This window comes from Toxorhynchites rutilus, chromosome 1 (genome assembly GCF_029784135.1).
Source record: "Toxorhynchites rutilus septentrionalis strain SRP chromosome 1, ASM2978413v1, whole genome shotgun sequence".
Classification (NCBI taxonomy): domain Eukaryota; kingdom Metazoa; phylum Arthropoda; class Insecta; order Diptera; family Culicidae; genus Toxorhynchites; species Toxorhynchites rutilus.
In genome coordinates this window covers 75,960,833-75,985,339 of record NC_073744.1, presented here as the reverse complement: position 1 = coordinate 75,985,339, position 24,507 = coordinate 75,960,833, and the positions used below count along the sequence as shown (strand labels likewise).

The window sequence follows — 24,507 nt, the reverse complement described above, 5'->3', positions numbered from 1 at the left end:
ATACATGGACATATTACTGTCTGCAGATGGGAGAAAATTTGTATTTGCTCTTTTACTAGCCTCCAATGTACGTGTCCTATCGAAAGTACTGCAGTAGCGTTTATCGTGCTGTTCTGTACATGTTTCGTACTATAAATATTTTGACCATGACAGTGTGGCGGGAAGTATAGATATTTTTCAATATATTGGAAGCGACATTCGGGTGAAATTGCAACAAACACGCGTAACCATCTTCTATACGCGTATGTGAGTGGACGCGAGCATTCGTTATACGACTACTTGAAATATGTTTCCAAAATGAAAAAGTAAAGCCGTCACAATAGCTGCTTCGGGTGGACCGCGTGTGTTATCGTCCAAGACAAGTAAAAATAGTTCAAATTGGAAATCCCACAATGAACCGTTTATACGGACGAAAAACTTCTTCTTTATGTAAGAGTCTTATCCACACACCGGCCACTAAAATATCTACACACTTTTGTACAATACAATAAAAACCGAAATCATCAACATTTCAAATTAGCTCCAGCTCGGTTATTGCTCTCGAGTCACAAAGCGTGAAAGTTTATACCAAAATCCACCGAAAGCTTCGAACATCCGACACAAACACAGGTCGACCGGACTTATCAACAAATATGTCGGGGTCGGGATTTGGTGTCGTAAATATTTCAGCCAGCACGGTTCGACTTTCACGAAATTTTAATTTTAATTTTGCTTTTAAGGAGAAAATTCGGTTTAATTCAATTATAAACAAAAGTAGAAAAAAGTGATTGAATAAGAAATGCGACCGCGTTTGCTGAGTCGCCGTTGAATACCGTGTCTGGTTGTTGGCAAAGTCGTATTTTTCTTTTAGTATTTCTGTCCCTAGACTATATTTAGGCTTTGAAAATGGTGTCTTTTCCACGATTATTACCCCAGAAACTTTATTTTGAGAGTATGCTTGATTCTCACTTGTTTGAAATTTGAAGATTGAATTCTGCATATTGAATGCTTTCCTCATATATGAATATAAATAAATATAAATGGCATCCAGAGAAATGCCTGACAAAATATACACTTTGGATGAACATTTTTTGCTCTCAAATACAAATATATCGATCAAATACAATATATCGATCTAATACCATCTCTATATATATAAAAATGTTCTGTTCGTTTGTGTACGCGTCAAAAACTCGAAAAGTACGGAACCGATTGAGCTCAAAGTTGGACACAATATACAATCCACTTCAAGGAGTGTTGTTACGGCATAAAAAATTGGAAAATTGGAAGAAAAATGATTTTATATATGACCAGAGTGCGTTTCTGAAATTGAGCTTCTAATGAAAATCGACTATTCAGTAATGAATATGTGTTCTATGTAAAGGAAACATCTTTTTTCCACGTGTTTGGCGAAATCATGAACTGAAATTGTGTTTCGAAATGATTTAAAATTTATCGATTCCCCTCATCTATCTCTATATATATAAAAGTTTTCTGTTCGTTTGTGTGCGCGTTAAAAACTCGAAAAGTACGGAACCGACTGAGCTCAAATTATGATACAATATACAAAACAACCAAACACATCTAGGATTGTTGTTACAACATGAAAAAAATTAAAATTTTTAACTCAACCATGCAACCACAATGTGCCACAGCAAAGCGTGGCAGGGTACAGCTAGTATGTCATATTTTCCGAAAGTAAACAACATACAGTGTGTTAGGTTACTGAGTGCAAATATTTTAAGGTGTGATAGAGGGTCATATTTGGTGAGAAAATAGGTCTATGCAAATGATCAAATTGCATCTATTACAGAGTTATTGAATATTTGGTCGGTGTTAAGTCAGACCGGACCATGTGACATTTTTATAATTTCTAGAAAAACGAACTTGAGGTTTGGTGCTATAAGGGGGTTTCGTTGAGTTTCGTAACTTTTGAGTCATCCTGTACTTCAGTAGAGCTGTCGTATGGAGCAATTCCACCCCAAATCAGCTGATCAGTATTATTTCTTTCTGAGTATCAGCACTCAGTTGTGATTTTTCGGTGGTTCAGATTTTGTTTACGTCCGAAAATTCAGAGCATTTACGCACGATTAAAATTTTACAATTTTCTTAAAATTACCGAATGGAATGCTCGAAAATTCCAATCCATTTTAGTGCTAACGTCTGCAATCAGAAAAATGGACTAATTTCGGATGGCGATGAAAGATTATTTATAGGAACAAATCGAACGTTTATTAAGTCTACAACAAAAATGATTCAAGGATGTTGATTCGCAGCAGCATCACTGTCAAGCAACATCCTGAGGCACTTTGTGTCCGCCAGATATAGCCGATCTTGTATTTACAATATCACCTCTTTGCCGCTCCTTAAGCCGGGAGATCGAAGCAAACGTCCAAACGGTGGAGAAGAATCTGGCCAAAATGGACATTTTTATGCGGAAGCGTCAGACGAGACCGGCAGTATCTGAGCAGCAGGCAATCACCCAGAAGGAGTAGCTTGAGGTGCTGGTGGAAAACTTCTTTCCGTACTCATAATGAAAGACGAGACGTACTTAATGCTAGAATTCAACGAATGGCAGGGGACCGGGTACCTTACGTTTCCCAGGTAAGCGATGACGTCGAATATATCATTCACATCAAGTTCTCGAAGAAAGTCCTTTTCTGACAGACGTGAAGGGAATGTCCAAACCGCTCTTCTTTCGAGTCCTATGGTGAACGGGAAGATATATAGTACGAAGTGCTAGTCGGAGTTGGGAAGGTGATGTGGTCTTTATGCCGAACCTGGGATCAGCCCATTATGCCAAAAGATCACTGGAGTATGGATCGGCTGAAGATAAACATTGTCGCGAAGACCACCAACCTTCCCAACATTCCAACTTTTATAAAAATCATTTTCCAATTTTTTTGCTGTCGCTTCCAGTTGACACTTTCTAAACAAAAAGCTCAATATCGGTGCGATGAAACCAGCTCAACGTATTAATCTTTGGATGCATTAGAAGCGCTCTTGAACAGTCTGCCTGTCAGTCTGTTTTTTTTTTGAGGTTCATCCATTTAAGAAAATCAACATGATCAAATTGTGATATTGAAATATATTGATATCGCGGGACATTTTCGTTTCTTTTGCCAAACGCAGGACGTTTCGCGGGACGGAATCTTACGCGGGACATTCTGTTGAAATGCGGGACAGTCCCGCGTAACGCGGGACGTCTGGTCAGTTTACCTAAGCTGGAAACAAAACTCTCGTTTGTACTCCGGACCAGGAGCAGTAATGTCCGGCCGGATAACGGATAGACTATGTCCACGTGGACACGAAAAATAAATATTTTTAAAATATAATCACCCATACATTCTAAATTAAATAAAAACTGTTCTGTATTCAAAAATTTTCAAACTTTCCGCCCAACCTTAGTATTCCGTATTCATCGATAAACGAATTAAGCTGCCTGAGAGTGCTTAATATATACATCTTCACTGAAATCCATATTTTTAAAATAACTCACGTAAACTGTGAACGACCGAGCTATTTCCTATGATCCTATGACTTTCATAGTTGTGGACTATGCATAGATGTTCATTAGGGTGGCAATGGATGTATGGGAAAAATTTCATCATCGAATTTCAGAAACCTACCATTTACATTTTGTTTATTGGCCCAAAAAAATGATCTGTGCAAAGTTTCAGCTCGATCGGACATGATTTAGGGGTGCCTCAAAGCGCTCAAAGTTTAGATTTTTGACGTAGGACTACGTCTTTCATTTCTATACTGGGGTGTAAGTTCAAAGTTTCAAAAATGAAAGGGTTACGCCGGACCAACGAGATTTTGAGCGATAATACCTCCTAAAGAACTGAACGAAATGGTATGCTAAACACTTCATTCTAAAGATAAAATGTCTACGCGTTATGTGCTTGTTACTTTTGATCCAAAAACTTGTTTCAATAGCACTAAAATAGCTTTCAAAACAGGCTATTGAAATCACACCAATCGGTATATAAGCGAGTGCCGCTCGGAAATCCATTCAGTTATGATTGCGCAACGATTGAAGTACGATCGCTGGAATGGATGGATGTTTCCCTAACACAGACCATAGAGCCAGGAGAAATCGGAATTACAAAATAGATGCAAGCTGTGGGTACCTTTGTACTCGCTTACGTTTCTGCAAATTGGAATGTTTCCCTAACACAGATTTCAAACCCATGGAGCCTAGAGAAATCGTCATTGCAAAATAGATGCAAGCTGCGGGTAGTTTTGCACTCGCTTGCGTTTATACAAATCGGAATGTTTCCCTAACACAGACTTTAAAACCATGGAGCCTGGGGAAATCGGCATTGCAAAATGGGTGCGAGTTGTGGGTACTTTTGTACTCGCTTGCATTTTTGCAAACCGGATTATGTTTTCCCAATACAGATTCCGAAACCAAGAAGTTGGGAAAATCGGCCTTGCAGATACATGCAAGTCGGCAGTACTTTCATACCCCCATGCATTCTTACTCTCCGGAATTCATTTTGCTAACACGGTCTACAAAAGCAGGTACAAATGTAACGTTTTGGCTCGGTTATTCAAGACTACATTGGAAGATATCCTTCATGTCACCAGCTCACTAAATTTCTACGCATACCGTTCGATGACTAGGCAAAATGTTGATGACTATTTGCTGCGATAACTACTACCATAATGCATTAATTGTCCTAAATTGGGATTTGTTTGCAATTGAATTCGTAAATTGTTTCATTCATTCACTAGTTTAATCGATAACTTAATCAATACACACAAGCTCTGTGCAGCGGCGATATCGTACCCAATGACAATGAGGAGCGATTATTGCTAATTGAAGAAACACAAATGATTACTAAGTCAACGGCAGTCCTTCGTCAACCTTGCGGTTATATCATAGGTATAACCCAACCATAGTTTTTGATCCTCGAAAATCTTCCAATGAGGGAGTAAAGGAAATTTTGAAAATCGATTTTTTTTCGATGCCAAATGACATAAAAATGCATGAAACGTCGAGATCGGGTGTCATCTCGAAAAAAAAAAATGTTGGCCGAAAATCGACCTTTTGGGACTTAGCCTGAAGATTTTCGAGAATGAAAAAAACAAAACTTTGAGTGCTTTAAGGCACCCCTGAATCATGTCCGATTGAGCTGTAATTTTGCACAGGTCATTTTTTTTGATCAATAAAAAAATGTACATGGTAGGTTCTTTCAATTCGATAATTTTTTCCCATACCTTCATTGCTTCTCAGGCTAAGTCCCAAAGGTCGATTTTAGGCCAAAAAATTTTTTTCGAGATGACACCAAATCTCGACGTTTCATGTATTTTTGTCATTTGGCATCGAAAAAAAAACGATTTTCCAAATTTCCTTTACTCTTCCCTTGGAAGATTTTCGAGGACCAAAAAATCAAAACTTTGAGCGCTTTGAGGCACCCCTAAATCATGTCCGATCGAGCTGAAACTTTGCACAGATCATTTTTTATGCCAATAAACAAAATGTACATGGTCGGTTATTGAAATTTGACATGACCATGACATGACCAAAACCATATGTGTAATATCATGAAATCTCAACCATTATGGAATCGGGCTATGAACATTAGGGTGTGCCACCCTAATGTTCATAGCCCGATTCCATAATGGTTGAGATTTCATGATATTACACATATGGTTTTTTTCATCGAATACTATTTTCTATAGATTTTGTTCTATCTCGAGAACAGTTAGTCGTGTAACATAAATTTGTTGTATTAGCTTTTTTTGAAAAGTTACAACTTTTCAAAGTATTGGAATTTCGTCAATTTCTAGGAATTGATATTTACATTTGCTTGCGTAAGATGATACATCACCACTAGTGGTCAAACTTTAATCAATTGACCCAGTACTCTAATTTTTTTTCGCATAGAATACAGTTGTAAAACATTTAAATTGATGATTGAAAACTTAGTTTTATCAATACAGAAACAATGCAACTATCCATCTGTGAGTTCATGTATATCAGTGGTCAGATAATGTGGGAGCCATGGCCAAAATAAAAGATCACACACTGACGAATTCCGGGAACCTCTATAGAATTACTATAAAAACTAGCTTCAGCGGATAATTCGCACTACATTTCTTACTAAAATATAGTCCATGAAGTTTCTCTCAACTTCGTATTTGCAAATGAAGAGCCGAGTATCCGGCCTCCGAAGCTTGCCGGATATCTGGTGTCCACATAGTATATATATAAATATACTCATAATACTTTCGAATTATTGTTACAAGTTTTCATTCGTTTCTTTAACCCTTTAACGAGCCGTGAGATTTAGGTATGTTATCAACGCAAACTACAATACAACGACATGTTTACATCAGGGCTCGGCATAGTCATAGTCAACTGAGGATAGTCAGCTGACTATCTGACTGACTATATCCGTATTCAGTTGAAAATGACTTTTGGCTTCTTCACGCAGTTTCTCCGCCAAAACGACTAAACAGTCAGTCGGGCGTTTAGTAGGTATCTCCCTCTACCGATTCGACTATATCATTTTATTCTTCCCAGTCAAATTGTCTTCATTGTATTTGAAGTGACTTCCCCCAAAACGAATTCGTTCCTCTCTCTCTCATGTATCATGTATGCATGCATCGATGTTTGAGTTCAACGTGGTTTCACATACGATACAGGTGAGTTAGATTTTACTTTTATTAGATTACTTATACGAATAAACTAGCGTGCAGTGTGTGTGCGCTATTTACTAATACTAATGCGAGGACCTATATAGCATACTTGATAAATGTCTAAGTTCGTTGGTTTGAGTTCACGATGGGTAGACAATAAACCATCCATTGATGGGGTAACTACTTTTGACGTCTAACCGGAAGATATAGGGGGTGAAATGGAAATCTAAGCACTGCACAAGTAGGAAAAAATGCAAGATTTGGAACGCTTATAACTCGAGCATTTCTCAATAGATCGCAATGGTTTTGGCATCAATTGATAGGAAATATATCTACGCATCTATCATAACGAATAACATTTCATTTTTCTTGAGATAAATAATTGAATAATTGTGAAATATCAAGCATTGTCCAAATGCACTATGTGCCCATTTTTGATTGGTCCATTTTGTGCTCCTCAAATCGTACCGACCAAAACGGGCAACCAGAGCAGCAGCGAAATAGAATGAAGCACCATTGGAAAGGAAAAAGAAAAAAATGAACGAAACATTGGTCGCTGTCTCACACATGCGTAATTCTCGAGCCAGCCAGTCAGCTTAAAAATCCCCGCTCCGCTGCCGTAACGATCATTCTCATTCAAACCGTACACCACATCGGTTCGCATCAAAACACTTCAACAAACCAACCCAAGCAGCCATGTCTGGACATGGCAAAGGAGGAAAAGTGAAGGGAAAGGCAAAATCCCGCTCGAACCGTGTTGATCTGGAGTTCCCCGCAAGGGTAGCTAGGCCGAGCGCGTTAGTACCAGTGCACCAGTCCACCTAGCCGGCGTTATATAGTTTCGGCCGTCGAAGTGATCGAGTTGGCTGGTAAAGCTGCTCGCGACGATAAGAAAACCCGCATTCAGAACAGAACACATTCGGTTCGGTGGACATCAAGACAACAACAGGCAGTTGCAGCGAGTGGCAAACGCAATCGCAAAACGGCAGCTGGTAGCAGAAGAAAAAAGTTTGTTCTTTATACAATCTGCTTTGGTGGCAAATCCAGAATAAGGCGGCATCGAGGGCGTTCGAAATGGTTTTTTTCAAAACCACGAGTACTAAGTTTTCTAAAATTCCATAAAACACGGCGCTTATCAGGGCCATTAAACCTTTCAAAAAAGAGTTTACGAAATACAGTTCAATGCTTTCTAAAATAATAATAAAACACAAATTGATTTTTTCATAATTTGTTTGCCAGTATATGATGAGTATGTGAATTTGGCAGTTGTTCTGAGCTTATTTATGGTTGGGGACTTTCCCGATTATTCAATATTCATCAATTTTTAAATTGCTTCTAGATTGAAAGTACAGTAATTTACATTTAGCTCGACATTCAGCTAATTGGGCGGACCTGTAATGCGACATATTTAGTTGGACATTTTTGTAAACATAAAGTTCGAGGTCCAAATTATGACCCCACATCGAAAGTCGACACTGTACCACTCTCATCGCAAATGTTCAATTACAGGTTAAAATCGCCTCCAATGCGACACTGAGTGGTGTTTCGGCACGTCGCATTAAATGTAATTTACTGTACAACATGTCACAAGCTGGATGGGAAGAAATTTTCCAACTGTGAAAGCTGTGGCGAGTGGCAAACGCAATCGCTAAACAGGAAGGTTTAGCCGAAGAAGATGGGGATATCGAGTGATAACAAAACAATAAACTCTTTAGATTAAAGATAATTTTGTGATCCTGAAAAGGACCCTTTTTAGCCTGCATGTGAATCCAACGAGCGAACAAATCGTAATGAATGTATTTTTTTGCCATCGCTGCCTTTTAACGCTCTTTCGTTCGTCTCGTTGGACTCGCCCCTTTGGCTTAGTCTGCTGATTTGTCTCTATCCTGTGAGTGTGTACCGCTAAATATATCATTCTCTTTCAAATCGTAAATCAGTGTGGTTGTGTGGCATCGTTTCACATCACATCGCATCAACGGATTGGTGCCGGAGCACCAGTATACCTAATAGCGGTTATAGAATTTCGGCCGCCGGAGTGCTCGAGTTGGCTTGCAAAGCTGCTCACAAAATAAAAAAAACCCGCAAAACCGAACAGAACAGAGCACATTCGGTTCGGTGGCAACAACTAGTTTCAGCGAGTGGCAAACGCAATCGCAAAACGGAAGCAGGTAGAAAAAGGAAAAAGTTTGTTTATACAGACTGCTTTGGTGGCAAAACCAGCCACCGTAAAACACGGCGCTTTTCAGGGCCATTAAACCTTTCAAAGAAGAGTTATTGAAAGTTTTTCACAATACCAATGCATTCTAAAGAGACATAATATGACATATAATATAAACCGATTTATTTTGTTTATCTTGTTCTTGAACTTATTGGTGGTTGGGGTCTTTTAAATTAATCATTCAGTTTTCACAAACCCATGCATGGTTTCCGAATTAAAAATGGCTTCAAATTACAACACATTGTATGCAGGATGGCATTAACGAATTTTCTCGGTAGCAAGAACTGCTTTCTTTGGTTGATAACTGATGTTGAAAAATGAATCACGTTACATCTGCTGTTCAGTCTCACGACTGAAGAAAAGAGAAACCGCAAGAGAAAACATGTCTGTACATGTTCATAAGGAACAAACGCCCCTTTTCTTTGATTCCCCTTCCACCAGCGCACGTGCATTACATAGCGCAATAACGGCAACAACACAAGAAAGAAAAATGCTGTCCATCGCTATTGCAGCATTACCGCTGAATAAAACTATGCGTTTCAGCCAGTGAGACGCTCTCACATCTATATTTTTTTGACGGCTCAAGAAGTGTTTTACCTCGAACAGTTTTTTTTACAAGTGTTTCTCTTTTAGTCTAGAATAAGTTAGTATAATTTTAGATTAAGCTAGGGCAATATAAATAAAGTGTATTATAAAAGACAACATTCCGTGTATTGAATTTCACAGTGTTTAAGAGTTTCTATCTAGCAGCTGATTCAACGAGAGTGGTCGTCAGCGTAGATCAGCGAGTGGAAAGTTTCGCAGCACGCAGCTTTTCAGCCAGCTACTTCCCGGCGATTGTGATTGTCGCATGCGTGAGGCATCACCAGCTGTCCAATTAAACCGAGGAAAGGTCACGAGCATCTTTGCCTCCTCCCCAATCATATACAGTCCACCATCGAACCACACATAAGAAATTGGTCCTTCGAGCCGGATCGAAGCAGACTCCGAGAAAAAGAGCAGTTACCAGTGTGAAATCTAACACGGAATTTAAACAGTGAAGCGTTAATAGACTAAAGTGAGTGAGAGTATTTGAACAATTTGTGAAGTGAACGAACAATCAAACAACGAACAAAATGCCCACGAAGAGAACACCAGTGAAAAACGACAGTGCTACTGCAGAAATTGCTAGCAGCATCGAAGCTTTGTCTGCGCTCCGCGGTGCAGCGCAAGGAAAAATAACAAGGATCATGCATCTCCTTCAACAAGCAGAAGTGGAGCAAAAGGAAATTTCCAGTCAACAAGTCAAAGTGTGGATGAAACGAGTTGAAGCAGCGAATAACGACTTTGACGGTTATCATCAGCAAATAGTGAGTGGAAGTCCAGCGTCGGAGCAAGAAGAAATTGATAATCGTTATGTGCAGTTTGAGGAAATATACAACGAAGTGACAGTGAAATTAGAAATGTTGCAAGAGCGACAAACACAACCAGCTGCTTCACAACCCATTATGAATCCGCCGCCATTAGTGATTCAGCAATCACTCCCACGTATCATACCAACATTCGACGGCAGATATGAGCACTGGGAGAAGTTTAAAATAATGTTCCGAGATGTAGTGGATCGAAGCAATGAGCCTCCTCGCATCAAGCTGTATCATCTAGAGAAGGCTCTAGTGGGAGAAGCTGCCAAATTGATTGACGCCAGGACGCTAAACGAAGGAAACTACGACAGAGCCTGGCAACTGCTAGAGGAGAGATACGAGAACAAGCGGCGATTGATCGATTTGCATATTCGCGGGTTGTTAAGCATGCAAAAAATAGTGAAAGAAAATTACAGTGAGCTGCAAAAATTAGTTGAAACTTTCAGCAACCATGTAGAGAATTTAAAGTTCCTTGGACAGGAATTTACTGGTGTTTCAGAGCAAATTGCTGTTTATCTGTTAGCACAAGCCATTGATGACGAGACGAAGAAACTTTGGGAGGCGACCATACGGCGAGGTGAACTACCAAATTTTGACTTAACAGTCCAATTTTTAAAAGATCGAGTGTCAATTTTGGAAAGATGTCAGCCAACCGAAGAAATTAAATTCAAGCAGCAGCGCATTTATTCGAACCCGTCCTCGGAAGAACCTTCGATTCAGCGTTTCAACTCAGCGAATTCTCCTGCAGTGCAACAAAGTCAATGTGATTTCTGCAGTAACATCCATCCATCTTACAAGTGTCCGGAATTCAACAGTTCTACATTGAGTCAACGTCTGCTGAAGGTTAAGGAAAGGAACTGCTGTTTTAACTGCCTACGTCGAGGCCATCGAGTAATAGAGTGTCCATCGAAAAGAACGTGCATCAAATGTCAACGGAAACATCACACCTTGCTTCATAGCGACGGAACTGTACCGAAGAGCAATGTTGATAAAAGACAACATTCCCAAACCAGTGTCGCAGTGGAACCGACAACAACCTTTGAAGAGAATGCTGCATGCCAGTCCACAGTAACATCAGCTCTGTCCAATACACGGTCAAACCCAGTCAGCCAAGTGGTGTTATACACTGCTTTAGTCAAAGTTTTAGATCGAGATAAGCAAATACATCAATGCCGTGCCCTGTTGGATTGTGGCTCACAGGTGAGTTTCATTTCGCAATCACTCCAAAATAGTTTAAATCTTATCATAGAAGAAGTGAATGTTCCCATAGCTGGAATCGGTAATGTTAGGTCGTTTGTGAAGCAGAAGTGTTCTGTTCAAATTCGATCACATTGCACTAATTTTGAGTTCAATTTGGATTGTCTTATCACGCCAAAGGTTACCGGCAACATCCCGGCTATTCATTTCACGACTGAGAATTGGAACATACCCACAGGAATTCAATTAGCAGATCCCTACTTTAATCAATCAAATAAGATAGACCTACTTATCGGAATGGATTGGTTCCATGATTTGATGAAACCAGGCTTTCTTAGACTAGCGGACAACCTTCCCAGTCTTCAAGACTCACAACTAGGATGGCTAGTAGGTGGTCGATTTAATAATTACAATCACAACATAATAACACTACACGCTCTTACTGTGAGCTCAGATTCTCTTGGAGAAAATTTACAAAAAGTCCAGGAGATAGGAGTGTCAGAAAATACTTACTCTACCGTTGAAGAAGAAAATTGCAAGCTACATTTTACAAAAGCATATCACCAAGATGAGAAGAGTCGTTCCATTTTTCAATCACCTCTGAAGAACATGAAAGGGAAGAAAAAGCATCCATTACAAGCAAATGTCATCGAAGGTAATTTTTACATAAACGACACCCTATTTGATTCCAATGATACGGAAGAAGCGAATATATTTCAAACACAACCAAATGGACTTAATTCCAGCGGAATGAACTTGCAAAAATGGTTACATTATGACGAGCGCTTCTTACTAACAATCCATCAAGATAAAGATTTCATAGTCAATGTTAGGAACTGTACGATAGCGAAAAACGAAATATGGTGTAATGATTCCCAGTTATTGCGAACAGTAGAGTATAACGTAGAAAGCATCGATGTACCTCCAGATATTGAGGTATTAATTCCCAAACTCAATCATAAATCACCATTTCATTACTCATTGATAAACGAAGAATTTCCGCTTTTCAAAAATGTTGAATTGTATGATCATCTAAAGAAAACTATATCATATTTGTTGGATTCAAGTAACACCAAACAGAATCGGGAACCCAATCGCTATCCTATCGTTTTTAAACATTACCAAGCAACATCATATATCATTAGTGCAATGCAGTATCATGAATTCTTGAAGGAAATTAAGTGTATATTATCTGGTGTGCCTAATCGGAGACAGGATAATTTGTATGGACCTGAGTTTACTAAGTTTAGTGCTTGTGGTAGAAGTCAAATGTACGACACTTTCAAGCGACCCATTCACAAATTAGCACCTTTAGCTATTTTGGATAATGATCGAAATGATTCCACTTTATTAGAAAAAGCAGCTTTTACCTATTCGTCGGGGGAGTATGTTCAGTCTCACGACTGAAGAATAGAGAAACCGCAAGAGAAAACATGTCTGTACATGTTCATAAGGAACAAACGCCCCTTTTCTTTGATTTTTGACATAAGAAAGAAAAATGCTGTCCATCGCTATTGCAGCATTACCGCTGAATAAAACTATGCGTTTCAGCCAGTGAGACGCTCTCACATCTATATTTTTTTGACGGCTCAAGAAGTGTTTTACCTCGAACAGTTTTTTTTACAAGTGTTTCTCTTTTAGTCTAGAATAAGTTAGTATAATTTTAGATTAAGCTAGGGCAATGTAAATAAAGTGTATTATAAAAGACAACATTCCGTGTATTGAATTTCACAGTGTTTAAGAGTTTCTATCTAGCAGCTGATTCAACGAGAGTGGTCGTCAGCGTAGATCAGCGAGTGGAAAGTTTCGCAGCACGCAGCTTTTCAGCCAGCTACTTCCCGGCGATTGTGATTGTCGCATGCGTGAGGCATCACCAGCTGTCCAATTAAACCGAGGAAAGGTCACGAGCATCTTTGCCTCCTCCCCAATCATATACAGTCCGCCATCGAACCACACATCTGCATTGTATAGAAAAATAACTAAGGAGCAACATGATGAGCTATGTATTTCCTTATTCTTCTTTCTTTGTTTTTAAGTATTTCCTGCTGCTCTGTTCTTATTTTAAAGGGCTTTAATCCGAAGGTCATTCGTCCATGTATTTACTGTTGGTTTTTCAGAACGCTTATAGCTCGTTTATTTCTCGACAGATCGTAGAGTTCGTCTCCAAAACCTCAGTTCTTTTTCATTTTTATTTACTTTGTTTGCGGAAACTACAAATCTTACAATTCATTCGTCTCCGAAACACGGAAACAGTTTAAGGTACGGTAATGTGCTCAATAGTGAAATATATGATAGTGAATGAGCTGATGACCACCTATGCATCCCCTATCACAGCCATCATTTTGGTTGTACGATATGTGCATACGCCTAAAGATGCCCGGCGATGAACATTTAATAAGTACAAAGCCTTCGGAAAAAAATCAAGAATTAACTATAAGACAGCGAGAAAAAATTGAGAAAGTTTGTAAAAAAACGCAAAAACACAACACCAAAGGTTCTTTTCAGAACCCCCAACATGTTCATGAAGAGTAAACAGTAAACTAATCCATTTTTCAGGTAGATAGGTAGGTATTCACGTAGCAGAAGAAAATAAAACAATATATTTAAAATATATATTTAGCAAAAGCTGTCCCCTTTGTATAGTCCTACGTCACTCTGGTTATGTCCCCGACATTACCCACCCGTCTTTTTTTTTTTGCATCAGAAATCAAGTTTTCGTTCCTCTTTATATGGACGAAAAAAAAATTGCGTACGCGGATAACAATTTCGTTCCTAGGGGGGGTAGAAATGTGGATTGAAGTCAGTTGAACGAAGAGGTAGTTTTGTATTAATTAGTCGCGTCGTCAGTTAGAATAACCATTAACGTAACTAGTTCATCAGTCATCCTCGCTCTCAACGCTAGTCAATACACTTTTCGTTGACGGCGACTGCCGAAGCAGTTGTAGTCGAAGCGAAGCTACTGAGGATAGATTCGGTCTTCATTTTTCACCTTCGAAGATTTCGGGCAGTTACAGGTTCACAAATACACATTCCCGATATGATAATGTGTGACGCTAACCACTCAGCCAAGGGAGCACTTGAAGCCTCGGATCGTGTATGAATAATCAATCGTTGGAAACAAATGCTATATGTAACATTGAATATGTGTGATTCCTGTCCTAACAAATCGTCATGATGCGACGAAACAACCATGGCACATTCAAGGATCATAAACGTCATAAAACGAGCGTGTGATTGAACATGACGAGTTCACGCTTAACTTTTCAATAGGACCTATTTATTTTGATCGATTTTCTTTATTGAACTTCTCTTTAGATAACAACTGCCACGACGACGGATTTATCAGTGTATTTCAGATAGTTTGATAGATTGTCTTCTAGAATGCAGATCGTCGAACACACGAGGAAAGACTTACCGTTGAGTTATTCACGGTAGAGAATGACGATGAAGAGAATCGATCGAAACGAATAGGTCCTATTGAAAAGTTAAGCGTGAATTGTATTTAATCCTTTTTCACCTAATGATCAACATCATATGCAATCGGCAGCACCCATACCCCTAACCGTACACGTTCATAATTGTACACAGTCATAATTGAGTAGCATAATTTTCAGGTGAAACGTTTTTCCCACGAAGGGTGTTGATTTTACGAGGATTGACAAACATAACAGAACGGAACCAAACGAGAGAACACGTGTAGATATTATAAAACAAACAGTGTCAACAAAATTAGACTACTCACCTGTTGCAGCGAGGGCATCTCTTCAACCCGGTATAGCGTCAGTTTTCCTCCGTTGTATGTATTTTACTGCCCGAGATTAAACTCCTTCCTTCTACACACTTGAGTCTCACTTCTCACACACTCTCTCTCTCTCTCTCTCGTTTCGTTGGCTCTTTTCAACAAGCTCCCGTCAACACTTTAATGTCCTTAAAGCCTGATATTATGTGTATGTGGATTTGGCAGGTCGTTCTTTTAAGATAGCCTTCTATAATGATTTTTGCATCTCTAGAAAATGCCACAATTTTTTTTTTGTTCTTCGAGCTATTCGCTTGCGTCTTGATTACTCTGGAATGGACAACAAAAACAATAAATGCATCATACGCATCGAACACAATCAAATATTCGCTTTTTCGAACATCAAATTTAGCACATCTTTTCCCGACAAGAGTTTCGTTCCAAGATTCAAACGTATCAAAGGAACAAAAAAAACATTAAAACACTTTCGCAAAAATACACACGCAGAGGGAGGATGAAAAGATGAAGATTAGAACCAATTTAAATATTACTCTCTCCGAGTTCTTCACTGTTTTGTAAATGATGCCGTACACAACAGAACACATTTGCAAAGCTTCACTGAAGGAATGAATGCATGTTGAAATAGAACGCGAATCACACTATTCCTGTGTTGACACGAAAACAAGAGCGAGAGTTTTGCTCTCGGATTTTCCGAATCGTAGAACGGAAAGGACATTCTCTTCTCGCGAACTAGGCGTGAAACCACGTTGTCGTCAGTTGGATGTTTTTGCTGTTCTTATATACAACGCGGGATAGGTATTAGCTTCGCTGTTAAAGTGTTGTTGTAAAGTTGATTTTCAATTCTAGTTAATTTGAAGTAGAACTGTAAATAGCATTAGTTAAGAATGTGTGAATATTAAATATATGGGACAGTTCAAGATATCATAATAATTAACTTGATCACGCGAAACAAAGACTTTCAGTCAATTTTTCTAACATGAGATTTCATTCAGCTTGAATTGTGACTATATCACCCTTTCTCTGTTCATGAGATGGAAATTTGCATACACTATACAGTGACGGACAAAATAAAAAGACCACCTGTATGTACAACATGAAAATTATCGTTGAAAAAACAGCAAAGCATCGCTACTTGACAGGCGTTTTTCAAATGATGATTGATTATTGAACGTTAAGTGGGAAAGAAAATTGTTGCATGATTCAAAAAAACAAAAGATCGATTGCGTACCGGATGAGTGGTGATGCTCGAGCAGTTCTAGAATAAGGATCCATTCCTATCAGCAGCTAGCATTCAGCATGAATAAAGTTTCTCAGTTCGGAAACGATACACCGTGTACTCGTTCGGACTTTTATTAGGCGTAGCCTCAGAGAAATGACATTTCTCAACATAAAGCACTCACAAATAATACTTAAATTTGCTAGAGAACTTTTTGACTGACTGGTCATGAAAATAGCAAAAAGTGGCGAGACTTTCAGAAATCTCTTGACGCTGCAGGGTGCATTCAACAAATTTATAACTAAATATATGCCAAATATGATTTTGACAAGTGCATTTCCAATGGAGTACACGTTTTGCTAACCAAGCGACTAATAACAGCCAAATTAGGAGGATCTCTACTTGAACCACGAAACCAATAAAAGGTTGCCTCAAGGGGAGTTTTGTCTCCTTCATTTGTGAAACAGAAGGCAAACAGTCTTAAACTACACACTCAAATGGTGTAACATTGATGGACCAATCCTTGGATCCCTAATCCTTCAAAACATTTTTTCCAATTCTGTAGTATAGTGACTTTCAACACTTTTGGTTGGTTCGTCCCTTTACTTGCATTTCGGAAGAGTTTCGGGAGTAAGAATTGAACTCGTGACCTTTAGCATGAGAGGTACAGATGTTACCACTACGCCATATCTCCTCCACACCCTTCTAAAACAGACATTTCTCATTTACCAGAAAAATAAAATACTAGGTTGGGAGGAGTACAATTGAGACTTTCAAAATGAACCAAGTATTTAAGCGTCATGCTTGACCAAAAACTAAATTGGAACGACCAACTGGAGCATGTAATATCCAAATTTCACATTGCTCTATGGACTTGTAGCAGTATGCTCGGGAAAAAGCTGGAGCAACAGCCTAAACAAATATCATCTCGGAAAAAGTTTCATAAACTACAACGTGTGGAATGCTTATCAATAACCGCTGTTTTGCATCGTCTAACCTCGCACCAATATGTGCAACCTGAAGCAGAGAAAGGCGCTATTGGGCTTAAACGTGTGAAACATTTTTCAAGATTAAAATCTTAAGAGACATCTCTCAACAAGTTGAGTGCCACGCGGTGTTATAGCGACTTTTTACCGTCAGGTCATTCGCTGATATCGTACTACTCGATGGAAATTTTTGAACGTATTAGGACCATCGTTTCTTATCATAAGAAGGTATTTCTGCTCGAAAGCAGTAAAATTTCTGCGAGAAAAAATTAAAAAATTGTCAGTCACCGATGACAGTCAACGTGTTAATCCAAATCCTAAAAGATTTTTTTATTGAACACTAAGTGATCATGTACATCCAATCTTCGATGGGAACAAAGTGTTTCTTTCAAAGTGATTGACTCCAATCGCAGTGTATGGGAAGGTGGTCCTAAAACTCGTCCAGGGTCACACGTGTTTAATACCGATGGGTTTGATATTGTCTACAGAAGCTGAGGTTACTGAACCAGACAGAGGTCGACATGTCAATTCCAATGGGACGGTGGCCTCCAGTTTCTCAAGCAGAAATACATGCTATTCTAACATGTAAAACTATTTAACCAACGAACAGTTTTAAATGCATTGGAAAAATACATACGTTAGTAAAAGTTAGTAAAATTGTTCATTAGACCTTGTATGGTCTATGTGATTGGAGGCTCCTACAAATAAAGAACATTGTATGATTGAATGAATCGAAGATTAATATGATCATATTCAATGGAAAAAAAGGATCCGATGTCCAGCATACAGCATTCGAGCCCCAGTACAATGGCTTTCAAACGAGATGATAATATTATGGAGTTACTTCACGTGGTACTGTACTAGGCCCATCGTTTGGACTAAACAAATAATGGGCTTATTGAGGAGCATGACGCTCTGTCGTGCTGAGTAGGATATGACACCTGTTGTCCTGCGAAGCACACTACACAGTCCGTGAAAAATTGGTTTTCTGTTTCCAGGTATATCCATATTCTTATCGATTCCTTACCGAACAGAGTTCGAGAAGTTTCCAAGAACTATGAATATACGATAAAATATTGATTTTCTTTTTTTTTAGGTGACACTAACTTTCCACAACTTGATGGTATTCTGAGTGACAATTCACGCGTGTACCAGTGGAAGTAGGAAAAAAAAGGCTTGACAAAAGAATTAGGCCCGAAGCTCCAATCACATGTGTGACGCTAACCGCTCGGCCATTGGAGTCACTTGAAAATTATTTTTCACATAATGGGCGTTATTCCCGAATGCACTAAACGTGATCATCAATTTGGAGTGAGATCAACCTTATTACGGATTACACGCAACTGTAAACATTTGGTAGAATTCATTATGAATATACCGAGTTCATCCACCCATGTTATTCTAATTTACACTTCACGCTCTAGTTTATGTAAACAGAGCGATTTCTCGTGCTCATCGTAATCGCCGATCATATTCCTTTTTCGACACAACTCGAAGATAAACAAAACAAAATACATCTGACATTTCTCTTAGAAACGACGTTGGAAATGACGCCGGGTCATTCTGGTTTCCACTCCACTTTATACACGGAGTTCATTTTTACACTTCACGATCGGTGGAAACGGGAATAGGTGCAAATATGTTCGTGAAATTAAGTCTTACTGTTCTTATTATTTTGTCTGCTACTTTTTAGACAGTGAAGATGATTTTTTTAGTTTCTTCTTGAATTGCAATGAATGTATTTTTCGTTGAACGTTTTTGCCTATTGAATAAACATATACCGATTGCTTGTAAGTTTCCTCCATTCCTCTGTTTTTGAAATGATGAACGAAAAAAGATCTATGAAGTCTTTTTGTTTTGTCCGTCACTGAATAGACAAATGAAGATTAATTATCGCCCTCGAATTGTTTACCAAAAAAGAAAGAAAAATTAGTAAGTGTTCATGAAACATTAAGCTCGAGCATCATTCTCAGACTCGACTTTTGAACAATTAGTTTTATATTTATTTTACAAATGAACTGGAATCGAGTCGTAGAGCAACGAGTACTGAGCCTAGTGAGATACAAGCTCTATGTAAGACCCGCCACAACTTTTTGTGTTTAATACTATGGATCACCATGGAGCTATTTTAACATGAAAATTTTTGCTCGACATATTAATGATAACAGTATAATTGGTTTCTTCAAAATGTTGTGTAAGGAAGTAAAAAGTGCCCCCAACCAAATTCATTCTGAATTTTTGGGTTAAAATTAATAATCACACCTTCAAAACCATTATCTTTCAAGTTTTTATACTTCCAAAATGTTATTGAAATCCACTAATTTCGATGTTTCACATCTATATCCTGTACTAAATTATCTCATCTTTTAAATGAAAGCAACACAAATGTTCTACGTAGCGTACTTTTCGAAGTAGATCCAGTTCAAGCAGATCCCGGAACAATAAAGAAGTTTAATAACCCCGTCATTGTTGAAATTCGATCATATACGTAGAAGGAATTTTTCATCAAATATCGTCTCTTCTGCTCTTCTGAGTGCGCGATTTCGATTTCGGTCGCGCACTCCAAACGAAAAACAAACACACTTTTTAAACATTTCATTGGTGGAAAAACTGTTCGGTAAGTTTATTTTATTTTTTTAATTATTTTACGTTCGATATCAAGTTTTGTTGTTATGGTAACTGATAGTTACAGTTTTTCGGTAAAAACCATAACCCGCCTTGAAACGGTGTTGGACAGTTTAGCGAAAAAAAAATCCGACTCCTGCTGAAGTGTAACCTACTGAAAATTAACATCAGATACAGCTGTTCTGCAGAAATTGAGTCTATTTTTCAGTTTTCTATAAGTTTGCTTCCCAGCACGGTATGTAGTTATGACGAAGTAGATCCTGAAGACGACTTCGGAAGCAATGGTGAATACTACAATGACAAGGGAATTGAAAAACAAAAAAATATATTCCACTAAAAGCTGAGATTGAAGGACAGTCAAATGTGTCAGGCCTACTTGTAGGACCCGGAAAGTTCACTGGATCCGCTGACAAAACTGATCCGAAGTCTACTGAATTTAAAAACAAAAAAATCAGATTTTTGACGTAGAACTACGTCTTTCATTAAGGATGTCAAATCAGAAAACAGGTCACGTTTTTATGAATAAAGTTAACGTTAATAACTATTTTTGCCGCGAAAGGATTTAGACGATTTATATACCAAACAAATCGGAAATTTCCTAAGATTTGTTTTTTTATGCCAGATATTACAATTCCCTGATATTTAAACGGTTTATATTGATGAAAACTAGAAGCATTTCCATTTTCTCATACATTTGTTGTGCTCATTTGTGAGCATCCCTACCCATGCCGTCAATAACGAGCAAGTTATTGGCGATCAACGAAGGGGAATGCTTTCATGGCTCCGTGAACAATGAAAAGAAAGAACGAAGAACTACACAATTGTGTGGGAAATCATCAAACTAGGCTATTATCGGCTCACCAAGAAAATAATTGTTCAGGAATTTTGTGTGTTTTGGTTTCAGATGACAGTAGCAAAACTATCTCCACCAAGGATGTCAGCTAAGCTAATCGAGACTGGAAATAATAATAGAAAGGGCTTCTGTTGAGAAGAGTGCAAAGCGGAGATAACTTGCAACTTGAACAGCAACTTAAACAAAATAACAGCGTAGTTCTACGTCAACAAAGTGGTCGTGTCTTGGATACAACCTCCTATAATTTTTTGGAATCCTCATTTAAATATTAATTTACCGAACTGAGGTAAAGCGAGCGTAATTTCCATCCTCTGATGTCCGGCATGTTAGAATGGAGCATTTTCCAGATACAGATACGGAAAGAGGAATTGCAAAAACCTGAGATGCACATCGGAAACCCAAGTCATATACCATAAATGGGACATCAATTCACACCTTCAGCCAAACCAAAATTGGTTTTTATGCTTTCCATCTTAGGGTATAACTACTACGAGCAGTTCAAAATAAAAATGATTTTTTTCGACAAAACTATGATCTACTATAGTTTTTTCACGCAAATAAAAAAAAAATAATTTTAGAGGGTTTAACGTGGTTTTTTAAAAAACCGGAAAATATATGTATAAAAATAAATTTAAGAATTTTTTTTCGACTCGATTTTATACAGTGAAAAGAAATCGAAGTATATACTCGAGTCCGCCCTGTATTCATAAATTAGAAATATTTCTTTCTTCAACTTCAACTTTTCAAGATTTTTTAGTACTTCAATTTATGACAAAATTTTATTGATAATATTTCTCGATACGCCATAGAAGAATGCACTTTCAGTATTTTTTTCAATTTTTCATCTCAAAGCTATTGATAAGGGTGTGCAAAACTTGAAAACTACGTTATTCACCAAAGGTCCTCATAGGGGTTAAAAAAATAATAAAAATTTCTTATAGTGTACCCTATACATTATTTTCCACAGAGCTGGTGATTTGGTTTGGCGGAATTTTTTACTTCTTTACCCCGTCAGACCCTTACGTTATTTTCGAAAACATACAAAGCTCCAATGGTATTTAAAAGAACATTCTGACTTAAATCCAAAATGACTTTTATGTCACATTACATTAAAGTGCACCCGTGGCCGAGTGGTTAGCGTCTCACATTATCATGCCGGGTGTTCGGGTTCGATTCCCGTTCTGGCCGGGGGATTTTTCGTCAAAGAAATTTCCTTCGACTTGCACTGTGGTCATGCGTATTCAAGAGCTTGCCCCTCGGAATACATTCAAGGCGTGTTATTTGGCTTAAGAAATCTCGACCAAGTATTAATAAATGACGCTAGTTAATGCATACGTTGAGACGGCAAAAGTTCCACAAGGGAACGTTAACGCCATTCAAGAAGAAGGCACATTACTTTTTTATAATTATAGAAAATATTCCCAGAAAAGTGCCACATTAGAAAGAATGTGTTACCAAAAGATCACTAATGAATATTTGAATCGGCGATAAAAAAAAACATGTAAACAGTGATTCAAGTTTTGCAGCATAAAAAATTTGAACAAAGAATATTCACAAAACTAGATGCTGAAATCGGTTTATCCGCATGAATATATTTTGGTAAGGATATGTAAAACGTACTGCTTCAGCAAATTTCAACTAACTGATAGGTGATTGCCGCCTGAGCGACATAATTTGTATCACCTGTATGGAAGGCACAGCTTTCATGCGTAGATATCAGTTCCATCTAATCCTAGCACTACTCGTCTGATATTATTGACATATAACGGTAAATATTATCACAATAGTTCGGTTCACCACAGCAATGTCCTTTTGTCTCTTCATCTGAGATCCTATTGTGCTTTATTGAGTCGCTCTTATCGACTCTGACTGTCGTTTTTTTTAGCTCGTACTCTTTACATCTGTATTTCCCCCTGACTGTCATTGTCACACTTTAATAATCCAAAGAAAGGGATGCAAAGATACCTAAAAGCATCATCGAGCCTCGGTTGATAAAACGATTGCAGAAAAAAATAGAAATCACCAGAGTGCCGCCACCGAGGAATCTCCGTATATATTTTTCTCTCCCCAGAGGCAGATTCAATGTCTCCCTCTCAATATGTGTAATTCGCAATATGCCACTGGAACAGAATTTTAATCAACCAGACCTACCGGCTTTCGAGCTCGGCAGAATATTTGAGGTTAATTCCATTTTTGTCCTTATCGTCCTTGTGTCGAACAAACTAACAAAACGCAAAAGATAAGTTTTCAAGCTTCGAAACACTAAATATTTGAATCGAACAGTTTAGGAGACTTCAAAATATCCAGCTTTTTCATCCGGTCAATCCTTTCGATGCACACTTCCGATAACTTTTGTCCCTGCAAACACGTTGCCTACCGGGAAGTTTACAGTAGAAGAAAGCAATTTTGCTCATGTACGGTATCAGTATAACAACTTTCGCCAATTATTAGACTAAGCACGGAAAAAAGTCACACTTCAATCATACATACACCACACGAGTAATGCGGTGTTCGGACACCAACCACACTGTGTGTTTTCCACTAAATATATTCTATTTAACTGATTCTAGTTTTTCAGTTATTGCGTCCCGCACAAGATGGAAAACGTTCGATGTTACTCGTCGAACTGACACAGACGAACTGACCGAGCCCAATCTACGAGTATATCACCCAATAATAACGCTGGGCGAAGAGCGGAACCAATGGCGACGGATTCATCCGAGAGCGATGAGTGCATTCATATACTCATGATTAAATGTAGACTTCCGGGTGTCCAGGAATGACGAAACGGGCATGATGAGACCGTGAGTTTTATTTTATGTGAACACACGGATTTTTCATGGATACAAGGAATAGTTAGGCTGGCGCTACTAAAGTCATTTATTGGGGGTCTATTGCCGTTCAGACCGGGCGATTTTCTCATGGAAGAAAATTCCTCCAATTTGTGCAGTGTTCGTTTAGAGCATGGACTCCCAAACTATTTCGGGCAAGAGATCCCTTTTCCAGAACAAAGTGAAACCATCGACCCCCAAAAACTTAGTGGTTGGTCAAGTGAATAAACTTGATATCATTTTCTCATCAATGAATAGACATAAAATTCAGAAAATATCAAGTGTAATTAATAATTATTGATACAATATTAGTCCGTTATAAGAATGACTAATATTTTTGTGGAAAGTTGGTTCACGTAACACAACTTATATAGTGTCTTGTCGACCCGATATCGACCACTTTGAGAATCACACTCGTCGAACCACACTCGTGGTGATTACACTGTACCAGAACATACAACATCGAACCTCACTCGTGGTGTATCGATGTGGAATGATTACATAGCTTCAGACGTGTGATATTCGTGGGACTGTTTCGAATGATTCCATACAACACAAATTAATATATTTCCGTTGATTTTTATAAAATTTTGAAATTTTGAATGAACTCCACCACTAAAATGAAATGTACTTTTTTATTTTGGAACTAAATAACGCAACTAGTGGAAATAACATCGTACTGCAAGGGGTTAATCTCCACAATTTTGGGTTTATTCAGAAGTTAATTATTTGCCACTTTTAAAGCCCCCACAGCACTTTTGTCAGTCGATAGTTTGATCCTAAAGGCCGTTTTA

At 38.3% G+C, this 24,507-nt stretch overlaps 1 protein-coding gene across 5 annotated transcripts in view; it reads right to left on the bottom strand.

Moving 5' to 3' along the window:
* Positions 1-23,509, bottom strand: part of LOC129770872 (cytoplasmic polyadenylation element-binding protein 3) — an 85,878-nt gene extending 62,369 nt beyond the window's left edge. For 2 of the 5 annotated variants that reach the window (XM_055774027.1, XM_055774060.1), the window contains exons 1-2: positions 23,373-23,509; positions 15,188-15,511 (exon numbers count right to left, since the gene is read on the bottom strand). In XM_055774027.1, coding sequence (XP_055630002.1) covers positions 15,188-15,205 — 18 coding nt within the window. In that variant the 5' untranslated portion in view covers positions 15,206-15,511; positions 23,373-23,509. Of the gene's footprint in view, positions 1-15,187; positions 15,512-15,684; positions 15,705-23,033; positions 23,105-23,259 lie in introns of those variants that run through there. The other 3 variants (XM_055774034.1, XM_055774044.1, XM_055774053.1) reach the window with 3 other exon arrangements.
* Positions 23,510-24,507: the final 998 nt, after the last annotated feature.